At 40.4% G+C, this 24,053-nt stretch overlaps 1 protein-coding gene across 13 annotated transcripts in view; it reads right to left on the reverse strand.

Annotated features, from left to right (window-relative positions):
- Positions 1-24,053, reverse strand: part of DCAF1 (DDB1 and CUL4 associated factor 1) — a 56,800-nt gene that overhangs the window by 21,142 nt on the left and 11,605 nt on the right. For 10 of the 13 annotated variants that reach the window (XR_012624741.1, XM_074836500.1, XM_074836499.1 and 7 more), the window contains 17 exons: positions 23,384-23,497; positions 21,230-21,367; positions 19,778-20,281; positions 18,456-18,557; positions 17,097-17,255; positions 14,360-14,539; positions 13,359-13,568; positions 12,006-12,175; positions 10,110-10,234; positions 7,724-8,984; positions 6,582-6,780; positions 5,211-5,293; positions 4,222-4,306; positions 2,558-2,791; positions 1,943-2,036; positions 1,365-1,469; positions 504-577 (listed from right to left, as the gene is read on the reverse strand). Coding sequence is in view for 11 of the 13 variants with exons in the window: in XM_074836500.1 (XP_074692601.1) it covers positions 504-577; positions 1,365-1,469; positions 1,943-2,036; positions 2,558-2,791; positions 4,222-4,306; positions 5,211-5,293; positions 6,582-6,780; positions 7,724-8,984; positions 10,110-10,234; positions 12,006-12,175; positions 13,359-13,568; positions 14,360-14,539; positions 17,097-17,255; positions 18,456-18,557; positions 19,778-20,281; positions 21,230-21,367; positions 23,384-23,497 (3,837 nt within the window). In the remaining 2 variants the exon portion in view is untranslated. Of the gene's footprint in view, positions 1-503; positions 578-1,364; positions 1,470-1,942; positions 2,037-2,557; positions 2,792-4,221; positions 4,307-5,210; positions 5,294-6,581; positions 6,781-7,723; positions 8,985-10,109; positions 10,235-12,005; positions 12,176-13,358; positions 13,569-14,359; positions 14,540-17,096; positions 17,256-18,455; positions 18,558-18,664; positions 18,808-19,777; positions 20,282-21,229; positions 21,368-23,383; positions 23,498-24,053 lie in introns of those variants that run through there. The other 3 variants (XM_074836497.1, XM_074836503.1, XR_012624742.1) reach the window with 3 other exon arrangements.

Below are 24,053 nucleotides of genomic sequence, written 5' to 3' on the forward strand. Positions count from 1 at the left end.
CTTCTGGGATTTTGCTAGGAAAACAAGTGAAAAAGGAACAGTAAGATCTTTTGGATCTTACTGGAAAAAGGAACAGTAATCTTTTCTGATTCACAGAAAAGCTCCATGGAAAGCCCCAGGGAGATTGCATTTCCTAGTTATTTGATACAATGCAAATTTTAATAGGAAATTATTGCTATAAATAGGAAAAAATGCATTTGTCTGTGCTTATGAGAAGGAAAACCTCTGCACATTTTAAAGGGGGACGTGCTTGAAGAAGAGAAGCAAATGTGTTTGAAAGTTTAAGGAATAGGAGGCAGAAAAACAAGACTGCTGTGGGTGGACAACAAAAAGCTAATAGCATCTTTACCATCATCAAAACACCACCACTGCTTAGGACATGAATTTAACAGTACTCCAGGAACTCCAGAATCATCACTTCTGAAGGTTTTAAAAAAAGAAACAAAAAGCATTGCACTCAAACCACAGCTACAGAGACCAGAGTTTATTCTTAGCTCCTTTACCTCAATGACAGCCAGATAGCAGTCCTTGCTGTCTGTGCACAAGTCAAAGATATTCCGCTTTACGTCTATGGTAGCTGGAAAACATCACAAAACAAACTCAGTGGTTAACTGCACATTACTTAATGCTGGCTGAAAGAAAAGCTGTCTAAAAGCAGATAAAATGTTGGGACAAGAAACAACAGCTGAAATAAAAGCAAAATGAACATTTGTAACTAATTCAACCCGTAATAAAGAATAGAAATGTTGGAGACTATCATAAAAAAAATAGCCAGGTAAGTTCTTAATCTGTTCTTCTCCCTTGATAATACATTTATTGGCCTCTCTAAGCACAATAAACAAGAGATAATCTTCCAGGATAGGTGGCAACCAAGGGACTGAGCCATGTCTCCTTTCAATAGCAAAAGCCACATCTGTTTACATCCGTAGCAGCCATTAGCTTAGCTCCAGAAGCTTTGCAAGCTGGCAGCCAAACTGACAGGATTTTGAACTACCAGCATGGGGAAATGCTGTTGGAAAAAGTAAAACAAAATTAAAATGGAAGACCAAAAAAAAAAAAAAAAGGCCCTTCCTGAAATGAGACCAGTGACATCTTGGCCAAATGACCTACTATCTCAGATTATGTCCTACTTGGAAAGAGGAAAGGAAAATAAAGCCAGAACTGCAACGAAGACAATCACACTGAACAGGATATGATGCTTGAACCTATTTCAGCGTTAAACCCAACTCCCGTGCTTCAATCAGAACAGGTTGTAGCACGATTTGTTTTGTTACATATGCAAAGGAGAGGAGGAAGTGAATGTTACTAAGCAGAACTTTCAGTAAACCTTCAAACTAAGCTATTTGCTCCTCATTTACTCTTACCTATAGGTTTATAATCAGTTGCATTAAATGTCCTGAAAGAAGAGCCGAAGGGACTTCTCATTCTCTCCTCCAGAAGGTCATCTTCATCATCTGCCTGCAACATAGCTGATACAAGGAAAGATTATTCCACAAATCCACCTTCCATTCGTCACTATCATTCACCAACTTAAGATCAAATCAGAGTTCGATGTGAATTTTCTTTCTATTTAATAGCTTGGCAAGACCCATTTAATATCTACTCTTCCAGAGATGCCTTTATTAATACTGCAGATCATTGAAACTTAATACAGAGGACAAAATTATTTTTTCAAGCATCATCAGATCTGCCATTATAGACATTTTCTTTTTCAATAGGTTGATTTTTAATCTCACAAATTAGTTGTGATATTGCTGATGTTAGAGAAAACTGTCTTTGTCAGCAATACTCATAGCATAAACATCCTGAAAAAATTCCAGTTCACACAGTAAGGCCTGGAGTTAGACAGTCTCTCTGAAGCTTCCAATTTCACTGAACAAGCATCTACTTATCACAAACCAGAGGTGACCAAGGAGAGTAATATAAGACTGAGAAGTCCTACCTCCATACATAACTGTGCCAGTATAGTTGAAGACCACACGACACTGATCCAGTGCGGGTACTGTGTGTAACAAATGGAAAGTTCGGAGGTCCCACTGAAAAAAATAGAGGCTAAGGAGCAACAAACAATTGAAAGTTTCTATTTCCTTTTTAACACAGTGGCAAACAACGGATTGTGTTCAGGAAAATTCACTGCCACCCTCTTGCAAGTATGACAGAACCATAATCAGATTCTAGCACCACAATCCCTTCCCCACATTCAAAATGAAAAAGCTCTTACTCAAAATGTCATTCCCAGTCATAAGAGTTAACTGCAATAACTTCGAGGTTGATCTTGGTAAGGGATGGGAAGAGAGCAGAGGTACCACAGTATGTTAGAAAAATCTTTCTTGCTCTCTTTGTGTGTTAAGTATTTCCTCTAGGCCGTATAAGAGGCAGAATCTAGATTTAAATTAGCTATTTGTCTAGCAGTCAGACTTAATTGATTCACAGACAAAACCTGTTGTTACATGTAACACAGCAGGCCATTAATACAACTTCTGCAAACAGCTACCTGTTTATCAATACACATTCTTTAGGTCCCAGCACATCAGTTACCACAGTGGCCAAAGGATACAATTTCTGTATTGACTATGACCTCTAGCCCATTGGGATGGAAAACACCACTGATGGTCATGTTGAATTTGTCAAACTTGTGGATGGCTTGCGCCGATCTGACGTCCCAGAGGACACCATCATTTAGGACAAGGTCATCAGTGGGGTTAAATGTGGCACAGTTCTTCTTGTAGTTGTTGGCAAGATCTGGGTTAAACAGAGTCAATAGCTTGTTGCCAGTCTGAATATCATAGATCTTTTAGATTAAAAAGAAAAAGAAAGATTAGTCACAATTTGTAATATACCTGTGCCTAAGATCACCCCACATTCCCCCTTCTAGATTTGTTTTCAGGATCACCCCATTTTTCTTTTTGCTTTTCCATTTCAAGTGAGAGCATTCCAAAGACAACCCTTCCTACCAGTCCTTTAATAGTTTTTCACAGCTGGAACCAAGTCTCACAACATGTTTCAGCCAGTATTTAGCTTACTGCAGGTTCACTGATATATTTCAATACGATCAGGATTAGTTCCAAAGCAACTAACCCCATTATGAAAAGTGGACTGTGAAGCTGCAGTCACAAGGTACCACTTAGCCAGAAACTGTTTCAGAAATGGAACTGCTTTCAGAACAGATCATATTTGCAAACAAAAACTCCAAAGCACAGTGAGGGAAAAAAAAAAAAACCAAACCAAAACAGAAACCATAAAAAAGGAGTTAAAGTTCCTGGCATTTACACAGGAAGGCAACTTTCTGAGCTTTGCCTCGACAAACTGGAAGATAAAAAGATAAAAAGGGCTTTAACTAGTATGAAGGGTTTATAACTATCTCAGATAAATTTGATCTCTAACATCCCTCAGAGCCTAGCTCTTGTTCAAACTTACAGAGAGGAAAAAATTCTCTAGAACTGGAAAATAAATCTGTTTAACAGATAAACACAATACACAAACTGATATGACTTTCAGATAAATCCAAGTTAAGAACTGGGCAGGAATGGACAGTTTGCTTTAACAAATCAGAGCAGTAAGTAAGATCATAAATAATTTGAATAAGTTATGTTTCATGACAATTTTTAATGCAAATACTCTTTTGAAAGAGTCCGTGCCTATAACGAATGCAAATTAGCATGAGAAGCAGCAGCACTCTGAAACCTGCGTCTGTCAAATTTGCAGGTATTCATATAAAACCCTTCAACAGCATTCTCTCAAAATATATCAGTAAAATTAAGTTACCCAAAACAAGCTGCAAATTTGGGGGGGGGCAAAAGGAGGACACTTTCAATAGGCCACTTCCCACAGCTGTTGATTGAGCTACTGTTTACTGTTAACTTTTATTATTATTATATTACTGAAAAATAAGGCAAAGGAGGCAACTTCAGGAAGAAAAAAAAGTGTCCTGCATGATCTCTCTCAAATAAACAATAACAAAGCAGATTCTACAATTGCCCAGAATCCTAACCACAGAGGCAACACACTGCACACTGCTTGTGCTACAGTTGGTTTGAAATGGTCAAGTTTATATCCTTAAAACACAGGAAGAAGTTATTTGACACTTTCAAAGCTTTCCTCTAAAGCCTCTTAGCTCATTAGTTACAGGAGCATCACAGAACCCAGATCTGTTAATAAATGTCCTGTGAAGAACTATATTCTTGTCACAGCTTCACAACCATCACCTTTATTGGTACTTACATGGGCAATGTCTCCTTTTGTGCCAATGACCCTATCCTGAGAGTGCTTGCTGAACTCCACATAGTGATCATCAGGGAAGGAATGCCTGTAGATAGAGTTAGTAAAGAAATCAAGGAACTGCAGATTCACACCACCTGTGTGAACCAAACACTACCCCATCACCTCCAGCAGAGGTTTCAACAATGCAGGAAGCAAAAAATATAAAGACAACTTTCCTTCACCATTGACCATGGCATACTACAACGTTAAAATGCTCCACTGTCATTTGCAGGAAAAAAAATCTATTGCAGACAGAGCCTTTACAGCAGACCGGTGAAAAAAACACAAGCAGCAAATTCACAGACTTGTCATTAACAGGGTCTGCCATAAACATAACACTATCTAGAGGAGTGAGCAATGAATGGCTTCACGAACATTCAAACACACATGCAGGACTGAGGCACATTAAACTTTTTATCCAAAGAATGCCCTCTAGCTGACTTAAAACAGGTCACACCAAAACTGTTGCTTACAACTGAGATAGACAACAGTCAAACCTTTTAAAAATTAAGAGCCTTCCACACACATTTTCATGAGAAAGAACAATTGTAAATACTGCAATCAATTTTAAATAACTGTCTCCAGGTCTGAAAATTTCACCATGCAAATCACCATGCTAGTAAAAATCTGTAACTGGCTACAGAAAGACTATCAAGATAATTTACAAACATGAGAACAAAAATACAAACATTTATTTGCTTTCAGGGACAACAGTGATTTTACTGATATATCTTGTATTAAATAGGACTTTAGATAGTTAGAATTTAGCAAAGCTGTCTATAGCAAACAAAATAGGAAGATAACAAATATAAGAAAGGGAGTACATTTTACTTTTTCACAAGAGACATTGTGAGAGCTGTGCTGTACTGTTCTTTCATAGACTTTGTTCTTAGGGTTTCTGCCTATATTGAACTGCAACATATCCCTCAGCTGAATCAGAGTATACCTACTTCATATCAAAGACAGACTTCATGCCCCACAATGCAGACAGAGGTTGGCTCCACGTAGCAGATGTCAGCAATAAAGATCCATCCTGTATTTCCAGATGGGAGTGGAAGAGGAGAAAGGGAAAAGAATACCAGGGAAAACGGAGGTTATCATTATACCTGTACACTTTAACTTACACTTACAAGACAAATTTAGGAACTATAGCAGATTGTCCTGGTTTTGGCTGAGACAGAACTAATTGTTTTGGTTTTTTCCTTCCTTCTTAGTAGCTAGAATAGTGCTGTGTTTTGGATTCAGTATGGGATTTGGTATGTGAAGAATGTTGATAATGCACTGATGTTTTTAGTTGTTGCTAAGAAGGCCTTTACTTCTCATGTCCTGCTAGTGCACAAGAAGCTGGGAGGGAGCACAGCCAAAACAATGGACCCAAATCGGCCAATGGAATATTCCGTATCATATAACATCATGCTCAATATACTGATAAGGGTTCATCGGGAAGCTCTACTTGAGTTTTCGGGATGGTGGTTTTAGGATTCTCTCTGCTCTGGGATCACTAGCCAGGAACGGGCTGGGCATCGGTCAGCAGGTGGTGAGCAATCACATTGTGCATTACTCATTTGTATTTTCTATTATTACTATTACCATTATTATTTTCATTTTATTTCAATTATTAAATTGTTTTTATCTCATCCTACAAGTCTCCTTATCCTTACCCGTCCAACTCTCTCCCCCATTCCCCGGGGATGGGGGAGGGCAAGCGAGCAGCTGCGTGATGTTTGGCTGCTGGCCGGGTTTAAACCACGATACAGATTTTGTGCTTACTAAACTACTCCTATGGGGATAAAGTCTAGGTTTCTAATACCATGTAGAATATAAAAAGCCCTTGGCAGACAAAAAAAACCATTACAGATAACAATAGGAATGATCTATGATGTTAATAGCAGATAAAATCAGATAATCTATGCCTGAATTTTGATGCCCTGTGAGTGGAGTTAATTCTGCTTATAAATCAGTTATCTTTTATTTCTTCCTAGAATCAACCCTCTAAAGATTTCTTTCTCCAACAAAGAGAGGTTATATGAAGTTTTATATTTTATCTCACATTTATCTTACATAGTCAGTTAAAGCATTTTTCCATTTCCAGACATATATATTCATTAGTTATGAGGGCACACAGACACTGTGCATCTTCTCCATTATCTTGGGAAGAAAAAAAATAATTGTAGAACTTACAGAGAGGGAGTATGTAACTATTACAAATACTTTAATAACAAGCATTGCAGGCCAGGTGCATTTCAGATGTACATATCCAGATGGGCCCAAAACATACCAGATCTTAGGCTGTGAGAACTTCTAAAACTCAGATTACTTACCCTAGATGGCTCAAGGTGCGTGATGGCAGAGTTATGGCAGTTGTAACTGGCCTCCTCCTGTCCACTGAATACGTTATAGAGTTTCAACTGCCCTGTGCAAGTACCCAGCATTAAGAATCGTTCTCTTGCAGAAAACGCACAACAGGTAAAGCCACTCTCATCCTCATTTGCTTCCCTGAACACAGAAATGGGACGGAACCTAGAGAAGGTAGAAATACAAGGGTCACCCAAAAGAGAAAAAAAAGCAAAACTGAAACGCTGTGTGACGATATTAAATCCAGTCCTTAAATATCACGTAGATACAAGTTACAGCTTTCTTCTAGGACAAGCGAAGTGTCAATTGTAAGACTAGCACTCAAGTGAGTATGTTACAGTAGTGTTTGCAATGTTTTGGGGTTTGTTTTGCATTCTTAAGTACTTCTGTTTAAGCACATCATTAAGTTGAAGCACTTGGGAGTCCATCTTCAAAGTTGGATTAATAGAAAACCTGTAATGCTGTCACCTGGATAAGTACAGACAGCTAGCAAAAAAATTTCTAACAGTTCTGAAACACTCAAGACAAGAAGGCACGGCACAGCAGCCAAATAACCTCCTGTCATCACAGTTTCCCAAGGTGATACTGGTTTCACTGTGAAGATGCTTTCATCTATGTGTCATCTTTATTTTTATAAACTTTACATCATCTTCCAATTCAACCTCAGCAAAGAAAAGCCATGTAAAAAGGCTAGCAACTGGTGGTGCTGCGGAATCAGCTGCAACAGCAAAATATGGATTCTGCTGTCCCGCATCTATCAGCCAACCCTCCTCCAGGCTATGCTACACTGTCATTTAAAACTGGCATTACATACTTACCTTCCAAAGGAGAATAAAGAGCCATGAGCTTCATTAGTCAATGTTGCTAATGAATTAACATGAACTGAAAATAAAGTGTGCTTTATGTGCTAAGGGTCAGTACTAAGGACAAGAGAAACAGAACGACTTCTAAAAATGCCTTTCAAGGCTCTCCCACTTGCCACTGTTGAATTAAAACACTTTTCTTTCCAAGGATACTCCACTGCGGGACTGCACAGCCTGAATCCAGGTAAGGCTTTTTGGCACAGGGTACATCCTGAGAGGGATCAAGAAACATTTTTCTTCCTTACCTGCTAAATATAAGGTGTCTATCAAAGCAGCCACCATCCACCCCTCCGTATTTCGGAAAGGCTGCCCTGCGGGTCAGCCGTGAGGTAAAGTTAGTTGGCGCTTGGCGCCTCTGTTTTGGCTCAGGACACTGGTGGGGAGTAAAGAGAGAGAAAGGGGGACAGGTGGCAACAGGGTTCTTGCAGCGGGCGTGCTGCTCCCTAAGGTACTCTGTGATTATACTGTCCAGTGTGGGTGGGGAAGGAAGGTGTCTGTCCAGCTGCTTTTTGATAGCTGGGCTCTGGCTGTAGGCGCCATGGTCCGATTTTTGTCGCAACACTCTGATTTTCCTGCCGTTGCAAGGAGACGGCCTCTCCCTGACAAAGCTAATCCTGCCAATCAGAGGAGAGTTGCTGGCATAAGAAGGGCCTGGAAGGGCGAGTGGACCTTGGGATGCAGACGGCCTTGCCTGAGCATGGACAGAGGCGGCAGTGGAACCTACAGAAGCGTGGCTACTCAAACGGGCTGAGATGCCATTAGCTATGCGAGGAGTGCGAGGCAGGGTCACAGGAGAGGCAGCAGCCGCAACAGGGGTGAAGGCAGATGAATGAGATGCTGCAGTCATGGGTAGGTCAGCCTCCTTAGTAAGGACAGATGCAGTTTCTCCTAGGCCCTTAGAGATGAGATGGTTCCGAATCAGGAGCAGCAGCTCCTTCTCAGGAAACGTGATCCTTGACTGGGCCACCACATCCGCTTTCTGCAACCGAGCCAGAGAGACATCTGTGCCAATCAGCAACGGCTTCCCCGAGACACGCTCTATCAGCTCAGCAGCGTATTTGCAGAACTTCACATGCTCGCTGCGCTTGTCCTGAAGCACCGGCTCTTTCATCAGCTGCTGAATTTGACAGCTGCTGAAGAGGGGGAGCTTGCTGATAATCTGCCGGACAGTACTGCTGCGCGAGAGCCCCACCAAGGCTTTGCAGGCTAATGCTCGGATCTGATCTGCGTCTGTGATCGGCATCTTTATAGACAGCAACGACAGCAGCACTTTGATGCCGTTATTGGACTGTACCACATTCCACATCTTAGCTAATGTGTGCTCACTGCTCTTGGGGGCCTGAGGCAGCTTTCGCCGAGGAGTTCCAGAGATGAATTTGCCAATACTGGAGATCCGATTATCTGGCCCACATACACAGTTGATGATGATCTGAAGGGCTGATTTCTGAATCTCAGCATCATGGATGAAAAATTCACCTTCAGCAACTCCAAGGATGATACTAATACCTAGCAAGGGAAAGAAATAGTTTCTTTAGTACTCTAATATTTATCTTACGCAGTTTATCAGACAAGTAAGGGAGCCTTCCAAAAATTTGAAGTAAATAGGTAATTCTCTTCTGGGAATTTCTGAAGTTCTGCTAACTAATGCAAGATGTATTCTTCTACCTCACTGACAAAATGTTTTCCTACATTGATGCCCCTCCACTTCAGCATCAGTAAGCAGGGAGTCAAACAATCTTTCAGAGAAGGCGATCAGGCATGGCCCAGGAATGCAAAATCTGAGACACCTCGCACAGAGAAAGATGCACAGGCATGCCTCTGATTCCTGCTGTATAAATATTGCAGTATTGCAGAAATATACAATACTGCAGAAAGCAATATTGTATAAATACTATCAAAGTGGAAACAAGAGAGGAAGGAAGGGGACTGTGTTATGAAGGGAAAAAAATTAATCATATCACAGCTTCCAAATGGAGTCAGACACAAAGAAAAAACTTTGGGGTTTTTCCCCCCCAGAGGTCCTGTTCCATATCCGCTTCAGAAGATCAAAACCTTCACTCAAGAAAGAATTGGTGTTTTGTCTAGAGAAAGGTTTTGTGCAAAGGAAATTGTCTTTTGCCTATATCTAGTACTCTGCCTGCCTTTTACTTTTCTTAAAAAAAAAGTCAGGCCCCAGTTAACGCATAAGCCTTAGATGTGATCCACGCACATCTCACTCATTTTCACAGTGAATCTGTGGGTAGCCAGTTAGAGCATAACTCAAACAGCAATAATTGTTCCTCTCCCATATTCTCAAATGCCATATCCCCAGGAGACCTACATTTCTGAGAAGTTGAGGGAACCTAATAGTCCCATTATGAAAGTAGATTTGCCTCCATCTGTATTTAATGAGCTCTTGAAAACAAGCACAAGTCAAAGACCATGCTTTCAAATTTGTAATCCAACCACAGTGTTAATCATGACACAATTTAAACCACAGTCTACTCTCCCATTTATTTGCATCCTTGATGGTAACTCTAAATACATTAATTATTTTAACCCTTGTCTCACTGGAGGTGAGAAACAGACAGCTAAAAACCATGTAGCAGAAGACAATGGATAAGTCAGTCATCAGGACCATATTCAGCTTACCCACAGTGGAAACAGTAGATCCAGCTTCATCTAACACATCCACAGGTTCTGCCAGCTGCAACTGGATTTTAGGAACCACAGTCAGGATGGCTAGTACATCCAAAGCATATCGTACTGTGTCATTCCTGGAAGACAACAACAGCAGAACTTCTTAGAGGTGTACATATAGAGTTGTTGCAATAACATAAGATAGTATTTAATCTACTCCAACAAAGAGCAGTAAGTCAGTCACATCTGACGTTTTTGATGGTGCCTTTTGCTTTTAGAATGTTCCACTCTTAAAGGGCTAGTCTACACAAAAGGCAGTGCTCACATACACACACTGTCAACATTTAGTCCACGCTGCCCACAGGCTCCTAAAAGCACTCTAATTTTGTATTTATAAAAATAAGAATGTTAAGACTTATCCACAAAAGCATTCTAAATTAAGCTTCTAAATCTAATCTAACTCTCTATCTTAGCTGGGAAACACTGCTGTCTAAAATACCCTGTCACCAGTCAACTAGGAAAGAAGCTTTTCTGAAGGAAAGGGAAACTGCTTAGCAGTAAAACAGACAATTGTGATAGGGAAAAAGGCATCAAGTTAGGCACCAGTTTAAGGGACACAAAGGTGCATGGAAGATGAAAAAGGCTGTTAAGAGGTGAAAGAGCAGAACAGTGCAAGAAAAGGGGGGGGAAGGCTTGCAAGCCTTTATGGAAAGGTAGGAGTTAATCCAGTTAGCAATTAGGAAACAGCTGCAGAGAGTAAGAAACAAGAGAACACAAACTACCCAGGAGAGTGCAACCTTGAGAGGGGGGGGGGTGGGTGGGAGGCAGGGGATTGCAGAAGCAAAACAGATTTCAAAGGTTTTTAAGTTAAGTTAGGCAAGGAGCTCCTGCAAGCAGCAGAAATAAGGAGGAGTGAGTCCTGGTGACAAGAACATCGCTGATGACAACTAGTTATAGCAGACAGTGACTCACCAGTGAGAGGACTAGTTTCACTCTGGGGAGCAGATGGTCATTAGGATAAACAGAGGCTAGAATCTTGCACCCATCCTCCTTTTGAATTGGGGACGGGATCCTAACGGTATTCTGAGCCTGGTGGCAGTTCCCTTTCTTTCATAACAGTAAGGATGCTGCAGATTTTTCTGGGGTAGGGAGGTACGGGGAAGAGGTGCCACAGAAAGATAACAGAATACCGTAGTGCCCCCACAGCTTGTCTGCAGCCAAGACAACAGAGAAACTTAAAAGTGGCATCATAAGGTGAGCCCCTCTACCAACATGTTGAGTTTAACAGCTGGTGGTGTATCACCTAGGGACATGAACCTGAGCAATGCACAGTAACAATCTTCAGTCTTTTTCCTCTCTCAGATGCTGGCTTGTTGCATAGTCACACAACTCCTTTGCACAGTTATACTTGCTCAGTAAATTTCAAATACCAGCAAATCAATCAAGTGATACACAGTATCCTCAAGTCAGCTAAACCTACTACATCAAAACAGACGTTACACCTGTTTCCAGGATTAACATATGTTTTCATTTCATCCTCTACTTTGAAGGTTTTCTAGTTTTTCTCTAACAAAAAGAGGTAAACAGATTTTGAGACAGATAGAAAGCAGCACGGAACTGTGAGTAAACTCTACTATGACACTGATTTCTCAGAAATCAAAGGCCTGAGGCATTTTGGCTCTTCAGAAATCTCATGACATCCCTCTCTCTACCTCAAAATTTTAGTTCCCCCTTCCAAGGTGTTAAGTTTCATAAGCACTATGTAGTCACAGCACAGGCCCTAACAGCACTAACCAGTACATGCTTGTTCTAAATGCTATCAGAGAGGTAGAAAATCTAGAAATGTAATGTCCTGCCCAGGAGTCACAACTTACTGCACTAAAATACATACTACAGCAAACTGCTCACCTTGCATAGTATGTCTTCCAGTTGCACGCTATTGAAATGAGCTGAAGCATGAGTTGGACGCAAGACAATTTGAGAAAAACCTCTGCTGGCTCCCAGTAGAGCTGTGCTGGACCATACTCAATCAGGAACTCCATCATCTCTACAATCTGCTCATGAGTATACGAACAGGCCTGCAGGGAAGTGAGTTGGAACATCACATCAAGTGAATGCAAGAATGCACACCAAGTCTTCCCCTGCTGGGATTTAACTGAAAACTGCATCCACAAAGAGTAGACTACCACTGTCTCTTGCAGATTAAGTATTTACTTTGTTTTATTCCCCAAGTATAGAAGAATACAGCAATTGTCACTATAATATACAATAATAATTTTAAGAATAACATCCTTTAAGTTTCTTTGCAGTCCTAGAAGCCTTAGGCTCTTCTTAAACTTCTTAGTTTAAGAAGAAAAATTACATTAAACTTCTACTTTGTTTTTAAGCTACTAATCTAGCAGTTACTAGACCATCATTCAAAATAAATTTCTGCTGTAATATTAAAAAAGGCTGCAAAAAATATTCAATTACAGTTTCTTAGTTCTGACTACAAAACATAAAGAAAAAATGGAAGTTCCTAACAAGCTTGCCTTTCAATAATTTTTATTTTTTAAATTACACAAGAAGGTGACAGCTTATACACATTTCTTTATTTACTGAAAATAAGTGATTTTTGCAGAAGCAAAAAACCCCTTATGTTTTCTTATTTCAGCTCTTCTAGAATACCATCATAAATTAAACCAGGAATCACAGGTGAATGCTCCCTCAAAACAAGCAGCCATAAAATTCAGTTTAAAAAAAAAAAAAAAAAATCACTTTGCAGGGAGAAAGTAGTTTAAAAAATAATCATGGCCACCACAAGAATCTCACAGGTCATTCCTAAAAACCATGGTGTCCAAAAGACACATTTCTGTTGTCATTATCAAATCAAACTTATTTCCAAGTTTTTCAACATTATGCACTTTTCTATACATACAGATTTTGTCCTTTCAGAGATTAAAAGAATAGAAAAAACCCACAAGTATCAAAAATAACCTGCCTTTAACTTAAGTTTTTGAGATACGGAAAGCGAATCACAGCAGATGAGCAGGAAACTTAATCAAATGTAGTTCAGATGAACCTCAAAGGCTCTTCTGTATTTTTCTATTACTGTCATTCCACAAGGCAGGAAAAAAGTACAAATAAAAAAATTCCTATCCCTACAAATTGCACACTGCCTAGTTATTCCACTGGCTTCAAAGGACATCCACATTTTCCTGCAGCTTGGATTTGCTTGAAAAATGCAACAACCATGTTAAAAGCTTGCAACATGCTACTCACCTTGTAGGGGGGCTGCGGATGGACCAGAATGCCACCTTCAGTGCGCTGGAGCGACTGCTTCACCTGTTCAAGTTTGATAGCAAGGTGAGCCTCGAAGTATCTACGCAAAGCCATGCAGGTGTGTTTCCCAGTCTGGCGACTGGCAAAGATCTCATCATCACTCAGAAGGGCTCCTTGGTCTTCCAGGTTTAAGATCTCAAGAGTGCTTATCTTCAGAAAGAGGTTGGGTGGGGGGGGCGGAAAAAAAGTTTTATCAGTTTACCCTTCAGGAGAAAAAGGCACCTACAGTTCTCAGCTGCACTTGTACTAAACCCTAACAAACTTACTTTGCTATGCAGGACATACAAGCACACTCTCTGAAAGCTGACAAAAGCTGTCCGAACAGAAAAGGCTATCTGAATGGATAAATAGTAAGTCTTAAAAGAACCATTCCCCCTCCTTATATTACACAACACAAAGCGTGCTTACACCCTGCAGTGCTGATGTCCCCCAGTTAGGTACAACCCAGGCTATTGGGACTGCAGAGCAGTATCATGCAGACGTACCAGCTTTTGTACATAAACAGTATAATTTATCCTCATAAGGTACGGTGGTTACCACAGCACAAGCACAGCTGTACCTCTCCTGGAACAAGGCTGGATTTATCTGCATCCAAAAGGGTGCACGACAATATCGCACATGTATGTGGAATGGCGAGAAACATCTGAACTACCACTAAACTACCACTGTTTAAATAAGTACTGCTTAACCCAGGAGTTGCACCAAAAAGCTCTCAAAAGGGTAGCAAGTCTCTGGACAATAAACACAATAAGAAGAAAAATAAAGAGATCCATGTGTATGTTGCTTAGAAAACTCATGTCATCTCTCCATCTCTTGGAAGCTGAGGAGGAAAAAAAACCAAGCAAAACCAAAGAAAGAACAGAACTCTCCATGGTTGCACTGTAAAGGGTGCAAAACCTGACACTAAAACCCAGTTCACCACATAAAACTACAAGCCTTACCAGGTTAACCAGACGTCGAAGGCCATCATGCCTGTCAAAGAGCTCCAGGACAGCACGGAAGGAGAAGCAAATGGAGAAGAACATGGTAGCATGGCAGCAGCCCGAGGCATGGGAGCACTCCATTAGCCATAAGGTGTAGTTTACTACATCTGAAAGCACATTGTGGGGATGCATGCACACCTAGAAAGCAAAAGAACATTCTTGAGAAGGACTTCAAACAGATTGCTAAGGAGAATTTGTCCAAGGAGAATGAGAGTTCTGAGGGGCAAACAGACAAACATCAGTTACTCCCACAGCTTGACTTGGGACATCAGAGACAGGAAATAAAAAGTCCCATTTCCAGAGGAGTAAAAGAAAGCCCCTGTGAGACTAATAAAGACTATGATGTGGCAATGGAGGACTAGCAAATGGTCCATTCCCAGACCTAAACACAATAAATACAGCAGTCTTAGTGTAGTATAATTCCACAAAGTCCTTCTCCATACCACTTCAAGCTATCCAAAGAATGCTTCACTAGAGGCAGAGAAGGAAGGGAAGTTTCCACTAAAGAAACAAAAATTCTTCTCAGTGTAACAGTATCATATGCTATGTTGAAGTTCTGGCAAACCCCAGTAGCACTGAAGTCTAGGGGAATTGCAAGGATCATCAAATGCAAATCTAAACCTTGACCTTCTCTGGAAATAGACAACTGAGCTGGTCTTTTTCTTCACCCAGACCCCGCCTCTGAGATGTGCAGACCATGTGCTCAGAACTGCACTCATGCATACATTTGTCAGCTTCCAATGATGAGGAACTCAGAACCCTCTGCCAGGGTCAGCGCTGAGAGGAACAGCGGAGTGCTATATGCCAGCTGCTATATGCCAAGTCAGCAGATTCGTCCCTTCTCTGCTGGTGTTGGACATACTCAGAGAACACAGCACTACCAGCTCCAGCCTTGCTTCCACCCCAAACCCTGAGGCTTGGCATGGACTAAGTGACAAGGGGCTGCCCCTTGAAACTGGCTTCCTCTGAAATCCAAAGACAAGAGGAGTGTACCACAGAAACCTGCTCTACCTGGTACCTGTAGATATTGGGGTAACATCTGGCAGATGGGACAATGTCACCACAAAACAGCTGCATGGTTTTATCACATGGCCCAAGAATGTCAAGCAGAAGGAATGGAATGCTCACGCAGCACCCTGCCACAGCTTTTGGTTTTCCTTTTAAACTACTGTGCAAGCAGCAAGAGGAATCAGAGAAAAAAAGAAGGAAAAAAAAAAAGGAGCATAAAGAGTTTTCTCATTACAAAGTTCAGAGAAACACGGGCGCAGGTCATATGCAGCCAAGGGCCATCTTTCTGACATAATGGGCAAAAAGAAGTGGAGGGAACATTATTCCCATTTCACCTTTCTTGCCCTCATAAGGGAGATGTAATACAGGATACAGACAGCCCTGATCAACCATGATTACCAAAAGGTTTTTGAACTCACTCATACAAATGCCTGCAGAACACAAATGCCAGCAGAATCCATACAGATACGGCCTTAAACAACCATTACCAGTCCAGCCTCTACGTGCTCAGGAGTGTTAAGCATGTTAAAATCACAACACACATTCAGACAGCATCAAAAACTAGAAATAAAGTAAGCAGAAATGTACAGTTGCAAGTTTAACTGCTTCCATTTTCAGCTGACAAAAACCCCACAATACTAGACAATGCCAGGGACAGGCTAGGAATCGAAAGCCATCACTTAAAGCAGAGCAGAGTTGGAAGGCTTAAGGCTACAACTTTGCAGTTACTTTGAATGAATCTTAGAGCAGGATGCTCCCATATGCCAGTACTAATGCTCACAAGCTGAAAGTTGTTGGGTTTTTTTGTTTTTTTTTTTTTTTTTGTTTTTTTTTTTTTCTTGGCATGGTAGCAACTTTAGAATAAATTGGATCAGTTCGTAGGTCTGGCTCAGCATGCACGTGCTGCTGCTAGTACAAAAAATAAAAAGGGAAATAGAATCACTGTTTAAAGCAGTTGAAAAATTGAAGCTTAATGATAGACAGCTGTATCAACCTGTCTGAAGGGATGCTTGCTGGAGGAATGTTACTGAACTGAGAGGAGGATTTCTTTTAAGAATTTTTTTCTATGTTAAAATATGAGGTGAGGAACTTTACCTTCATTATCACCTGTTTTAACAGGTGTAAGCTCAGGCCACAGATAACCCTTAGTGTCATTTAATTTGATGTTCTGAACGATGCAGACCAGATCTGCATCGGTCTTCTGCTGCACTCTTAACATCACCACAGAAGGGGTGTTGCTGTCTGGAATCTGACTGAGGTACTGTGTAACACAGAAGCTGCCCACACGGGGACTGAGCATAGAAGAAACAACCTCAGGTATAAGAGTCCATTGGAACAGGCAGGAGAGGAAAGACAAATGAGAATAGAGGAGTTTTTACTACTTTTTTTTTTTTTTTTTGAGGAAAGAGGAAAGAATAGGATGAAGAAGGTGATGAAAGTATTGAGACAATGCCCACAAGACAGAGGTCTTCAGTTAATTCCCTAGGAACAGAAATCCACACCCTTGAAATAAAACACTCAAAACACACCATTATTTATATGCTTCCTATTGCCTCTGCACATACCAGAGCCTTCTACATAAATTTGCTTTTTAGCTTAGGAAATGTTTATTCACTGTTTGAACACATGTAGAAACACCAAGAAACAATGGGAATCACTGCAGTTACAGTAGAAGAATGCCTCTTACCCTCTCCATTGCATCTTGATTGTAAGACAAATAATATAAGCACATGGAGACCCCTGTTGCTGCCATGGAAGGACGAGGAATCTCCAGTAACTTTTGCACTCCTCCATGAGCAACAAACTCTGTTGCAAACTTGTTGTGCAGCAGCAATGATGCCAAATGCTAAGGAAGGATAAAAGCAGATTAGACTGGAATTCTTCAAACTGTCATCAGTTCCATCCCCCGCCCCATAGAAAAACAGATGGCAGAAAAAACAAGCGCTCCGTGCTTTGTCCACTTACTTCCTCCTCCCATTATATTTAACTGCAGAATGTAGTATTTATCCCAATGACAAAAGCAAAAAAAGGCACTATCACTTTGTTTAACACATCTTGCAAAAGAAATACAAGAAAAGCAGAGCAACTCAGAAATTATCCAATAGGCCATCTTAAGTCTTCCTATTCTTTTCATATTAAATCACTTTCTATTATCACTAAGAAATATTTAAATTTGCATTCACACTTTGTATATACCATATTGCTGGCAAGAAGAATTTTACAAAATGAAGTTTAAAGGCTATTGTTAAAACGGAAGGCTGCAGCTGCACTGAGGTTTACTACACACTGCTTTTGTGTATTATCAACACCTTAAGAGGAAACAGTAAGAACCATTGTAAACCTCACTCCACTCCCAACTGAGGTAACCTACACCTTTTGTAGGAACACTGCTGCTTGGAAATAAATTCTCAGACAATGAAAATGAAACGGAGAGAAAGATGACACTGGAGGATCAGAGGCAGAGAAGTTACTGTCAAAGAGGGAAAGAATGCACACAAAAATATAGCTTGTACTGCTGCACTGCAGGTTATTTTGTGTGGTTTTGTACGTCAGGGAGGTAACCTTAAAGACTACTCACACAAAACTATTGTATTTCAAACATTAAGCTCAGAGATGTCATGCTGGGGCTTCTGGGAGTAAGATGTTTATGCTTCTTAACCCTTACAAATGTCCCTTGAGATGACAGGCAGTGAAACAACTCAGGAATGCCATCTAAGGACAGCAGGAACACAAGCATTTAACAGAAAAAGGAATTTTTATCATCTTCAGATAGGCAAATGGCGGGTCAAATTAATGGCACTTGCTGCTCAATTAAGATTTTTTTTATCCACTCCCCCCTTTCTTGTTATTTTAAATACTTGAGAATTATATAAACAAAACTGCAATGCATTCAGGTTGCATGAAAGACAATTCCAATCCCAGGGAATGCTGCAAGATACACAGGCCTAAAGAAGGTGAGCACTTGCCTTTGACGCACGAGGCAGACATATATTTAATGTTTTTACAATGTTTATGGTACATTTCATGCATTATGAAAGTAATTTACCTTAAGGGCCTCAAAAGTGAGCAGCACATCGTTGGTTCGCTTCAAATCGATGTAGTACATCATCAGTTCCCTTGATCCCAGTTGCATAAAGATGGGCAGTAGCTGAGAAAAATAAAATTGGGAGACTAGCTGAATGTTTCATGGGAAATACAAAGTCTGTTTTGGTTTTTACTCTTTCAAACCCCCAGTTTTCCCCTATTAGCAGATACCTGTTATGAGAGGTCAGTGGTAACCAGCTCCATCCATAGGAAGCAATAAAGGTTAACAGACCTCTTGTAATACATCTGCTGACTGCAGCAAGGTGCATGACAGCTGCCACACGGAAATCTTAAGACTCTCCTTCAAGTGCGGCTATGGCAAGTCCACACAGATACCACCCTGGCGATAGGTTCCACTTTCCATCTGTGCAAAGACAACTACCCAACAACTGAACAGAAAAAACAGGAGAGCAGGGCAACAAACCAAAACCCTTCGCATAATTCTTTGTGTAACTGCTTTATAGTATTAATTCCCATTTTTATATCCTATTATTGCTGGCATATGAAGTGATCCAGTCAGCATGCAGCGTATTAGAGGGATAATGGTTTCTTTGGCTCTCACAGAAGCAAGGCACACACGTGCAGACACACAACGTATATCACAAAGCAAAACTGTGTTGCTTTGTTCTACTTCAAATTAAGTTAAACCACCTTAAAAAAAAGATTAGACAGAGATAAAGGTGGCCTGCAGACCTATGCCAACTTGAGTTTTATGGTTAAAAAAAGGAAAAAAGAAACACACTTTGGTAAGTCTGACCCTGCCCAACTACTTTGTCCATGTAAGTAACAACAGCTCTCAAAAGCATTGCATAACATGGGCACTGCCATTTCTCATCAGAACTACTGCAGAGGTTACACAAACCACTTCATTTAGAATTTCAAGTTCATTATTTCCTCAGACTTTTATTTGCAGGAGTCTGTCACATCCCCCAGAGGAAAGAGGAAAAACATCTGTATTTCAAAACAAAGTGACTTGCCCTGTGTCATGTAAACAATCACCAAATTTAACAGAAACCAGGAATGAAATTGCTAGTGCCATGCTCCAACTGCTAGACCACACACCTGTTAGGTTCAGGTTTGAGTATTTCCTATCAAGTAATACTCAAACTATGACTTCATCGATTTGAAAGTCATCAACAACTCAGGAAAGGTTACTGATCTCTATCACATCAGGAAACATCAGAGCGATGTAACAGTTCTGCAAATTTTTCCCCACAATACCACTCACAGTTTTGTCAGGAAAATTCAAGCACAGAGTGCTTCCTCCCACCTTCATATGCTCACCTCTTGGTACTCCCCTAAGGGAGTCAGGTACTGAAGAATTAGCCTCTGCTCTATGGCAGGAGTCAAAGGGTAAAGTGTATAATTAGTGCCAATCACCCACGGGGACATCTCTGACCAGCTGCTGTTGGACAGTTCAACAAACATCCGCTCTGATTCTGAAGCAGAGAAGCCCAGCTTCTGCTTGGCCTTCCGGAAGCCATCTCTTTCATGCTGTTTCCCTGATTTGTTTTTTCTCAGTCCCCCATCATCTAGCTTTGTAGCAGAGTTTACTCTGCTGCTGGTCTTGTGACTTGAATCAAGATGAAAGGAGATGTCCATATCACCAGAAACTTCCTCTTGCTCTCCATCTACTGCCATCTCCCCATAATCCATGTCCACAGCCTCTTCATCTAGAGGCAGCAGAGGATCTGATGGCACTTTCCGAGGACTGGGACGCTTGTTTTCTTGTTTTGTAGTCATTTCAGTAACCTGTAACTCCCGTAGCCGTCGAAGCACCAAAGCCACCTGTTTCAGAGAAGAAGCATGCATGAGAACACACTTCGTGCTTTGATATGCCACTCACATTGGCCATATTTTTTGTTCTTATCATACAAACAACTCCACAGCATAAAGCGTCAAGTATGCTGTGGTGTACATTTGCCCAGAAAAACAATGACTTCAAAGTGAATAAGAAACTCCAATCCTTTATGCTACAGCTACTTTCATTCTAAAATTTCAGCACCTACTCTCCTGCACAAGAAGGAAGTGGCTTGAAAGCCCTCAAGAGCAGATGAGCTATATCGGTGCTAACAGAATCACATACCAGGTTGCACCATCATCTCTGCCTAGCCTAGAGTAAAGGCAACATTCCCTTTTGAAGCAGCAGCTTTGATAAACTGCAGTTCCACAAAACCTAAGGTCACACTTTTAAAGGCCTGAGCTGTGCAAGAATTAGAATGCACCTATGCTTCAACACAAAGTTGCCTATCCTGCCTTCTTCCAAAAGTCATCTTGATTGCTGATAAACATCATACAGAATCAACACTAAACCAGCAAAAGGTTTGGAAGAGATGTGAATGCAATTTCATATTAAGTTGTCCCCATGTTGATTTACCTTTCATTTTAAAATCCCTGTCTGATACGTAAATCACAACATGCGATAGTTACAGATGTAAAGCTTCTGAAAATTTTTCTTTAAGGAAGGTATAAGTGCCATTAAGAAGTATAGTATTGGCCTTCTTAGGTTTCCATTGGCATTTTTAACACAATTAGTATGACAGAATAATCAGGCCACATGCCCCAGTCTTAGCAAATGCATGGTCAGGAAAGGATGGAAAGTATGAGCTACTGACTCTTACAGATATTATTACAACCACTGTAAGACCCATATATTAACTCATGAATGTGAGCTCCCCACAAATAAAAAAAAGGTACCTGCCCTCTAAAAAAGGAAAGTGATCAAGAGATCATTACCAATTGTGAGTTCTCGTCCCTATAATTTGCAGCAATATCTTGGTTTTCCATAGCTCCTCCTAATAGCCCCGTTGCATATGTCCTTAGCGGCTGATCAGCCTCTCGCGCCCACTTAAAGAGATTTTCAACTATGCCTTCCTAGAAGGAAACAAATAAAAAAGCAATTCCAATAATTATATGTAATTTTTAACTTATCAGTCCCAGTGAAAGCATCTGTTAGTAACAATTCTCCTTATCTCTAGTAAAGACCAGGCTAGATTTCCTACCAATCATGTAATGAATCAAAAATAGCTGGAACCAAAAAGGAAAGAAATCTGACATTTTAAGCTGCATAAAACTATTCCCAGGCATCAGATACTTCGAATCAGGATTTGCACACTTGCAAAAATCTTCTGAAGTGGCCAGTCGAGCTACTGCCTAGGAAGCAGAAAAACACTACAGGTATAAATCAATTAGTCGAAATAAACGAGCCCAAAGGTTCTGTCAGTCTCACTGATATAAATCTCCAGCAATTTATCAGATTTCAAAGAAACCATGTTGAACTTACAGCAAGTAGAATGGAATTTGGATAAATTTCTTACATTTCACTAGAAGTTCACTAGGGCTAAATTAAAAGTCACTTAAATAAGCAAGCTATCTGGTGCCACAGGAACTCTTCACACTAATGACTACTCACCAATCAAAACAATTTTCAACATAGTCAGAAATCCATAATGTTTGCAGAAGAGAGAAATGCATGCAAGTATACCAATCTGTACATATGTAAATATTAATGTTAAATATGGTTAGTATTTTCAATAGAAACAGTATCAGCAGTGTTCAAACACAGTCTGCCAGCCAACTTTTCTTAACAAGGCTGTTAATTAAAAATTAAAACAGTCAATTAAAGAGACAATGGTTAAGAATTAAAGATTCCATTTTTTCCTGTAAATCACTACCGGACTTTGAAACATCATACACCACCACATCATTATTGTGCACACAATTCGAATCATAGGTACCATACACTAAAAGCTCAGTTAAAAGTAATAATGAATAGACATACATTTCAATGAGAACTCTCATCTTACAGATTTTGAAGAGTAGCCTGTCATATATTTAAAGAACAATGCATTCTTCAAATGCTCTGACGTCATTAAACCCCCAGCCGAAGCCGCTGCGCCGCCCCGGGGCGAGCAGGCAGGAACCCACCCCCCCCCCCCCCACCCCCTGAGACACCGTGGGAGCAGGAGGCAGCCACAAGTCAACAGCAAGCAAGCCCTGCAGCACAAAAATTAACTTAAAAATTGAATTTCAATTTACAGAGGGATCTAGTCTCTGAAAAAAGCTACATCCTCCACAAATAGGGAACTATGGATCCAAAAAAATTCAAAGCAAAACAGTCTCACATTGGACAGATCACAAAAATCTGAAATTAAATTCAATCCTTCACAAAGGGAGAACATTATTCTTTCCTTCTACCATGCTTTAGAGTTCATATCCATATTTCCAACACTAAAGAAATGAATTTAGAACTTTTATATAAAGCACTAGCTGATTTCCAAACTTCAGAAAAACATTACAGTCATTTTTACAGATGAGGAAACTGTGGCTCAGGAGTGAAATCAACTTTCTCCTTCCTCACTTTCAACTCTCTGTGCATTCCTTCTGAAAACCGCACTTGCCAACATACAGAAGTCTGATTCAGCTGCCCATCACAGTTCCAGATAATCCCCACAAAGCATGTGGATTTTAGACTGCTTAGTTCAAGTATGACTTGCTTATCACTTGGCCCTAATAATGCTATCGCTTTGCTGTAGCTGGGGATTACTGGGCAAGACTCCTACAGCAAGTCTTCAGGTTCTACACAGCCTGCTCCATTCACAGGCTTATAAAGTAACAACTCAAATTATAACATTTCCCAAAACATTACATTAAGTTCCAGCTCCTCTGTTTGAATCAGACCTGTTACACCTTAAAAGCTGCGAAATACCTGAGATTTGATCAGCTGAATGAGCCAAGATCAAAAAAGCCTAAAACCATTAGTAAGATTGAATAGATTGTCTCTCAGAGCCAGGATTTCAATATGGCTCTTTACTGGTTTCTCCAATGGGAAGAACTGTTGGAGTACATAATACACCAAGCTTAAAAACCAAGCCTTAGTACAGATGATACCTTTTCCTGAAAGACAACGGCTGTCTCCAGTCCCGGCATGATATCCAGAAGAAGTCGGCAGGCGGCAGTGTTTAATGGAGGTTCTCTGCTTGTCATCACATAAGCATTCACTAGCTAGAGAAGACCAGGAACAGCATTTGTTTGAAATTCAACTCTGACCAAAACCAGTGCAGTGAAAGCCTTACAACTCCCACAACAGCAAAATGATAAAGTAAGAAATGTCAGTACATAAGCTCTGGATCTCAAGATGACTAGCCTTTAACCGGCTCCCTCCACTGCCTCCAAAGTTGAAATTACTTCTCAGAGAAACAGCATTCCCCTCTGATCTGCTGTTCACTGACCAAATGCCTATCTTGAACTGATTTGTAAAGACAAATGCCTAAAAAAAAAATGCAGTTTAGTAACAGTGTAAACATGAAAAGGTAATACCTAAAAAAAAAAAAAAAATTGCATATTTTTAATGGCATCTATGTTGGCTTGTTGCTTACAGTTCAAGACAGAAAGCTACACGCAAGCAATCTGTTAGAATCCTTATAGCAATGTGTACTGATACAGGTGCTTGCTGGGAAGTAAGGGTAACAAAAATTCTAGCTATTAACTCATTTTTGACTATAGCAACGCAAGAGAAAAGCCAGATTCGCCTCCTAATTCTCTGCCTGAGTCTTCTAGA

The sequence above is a fragment of the Strix aluco genome, chromosome 11 (assembly GCF_031877795.1).
Source record: "Strix aluco isolate bStrAlu1 chromosome 11, bStrAlu1.hap1, whole genome shotgun sequence".
Taxonomy (NCBI): Eukaryota; Metazoa; Chordata; class Aves; order Strigiformes; family Strigidae; genus Strix; species Strix aluco.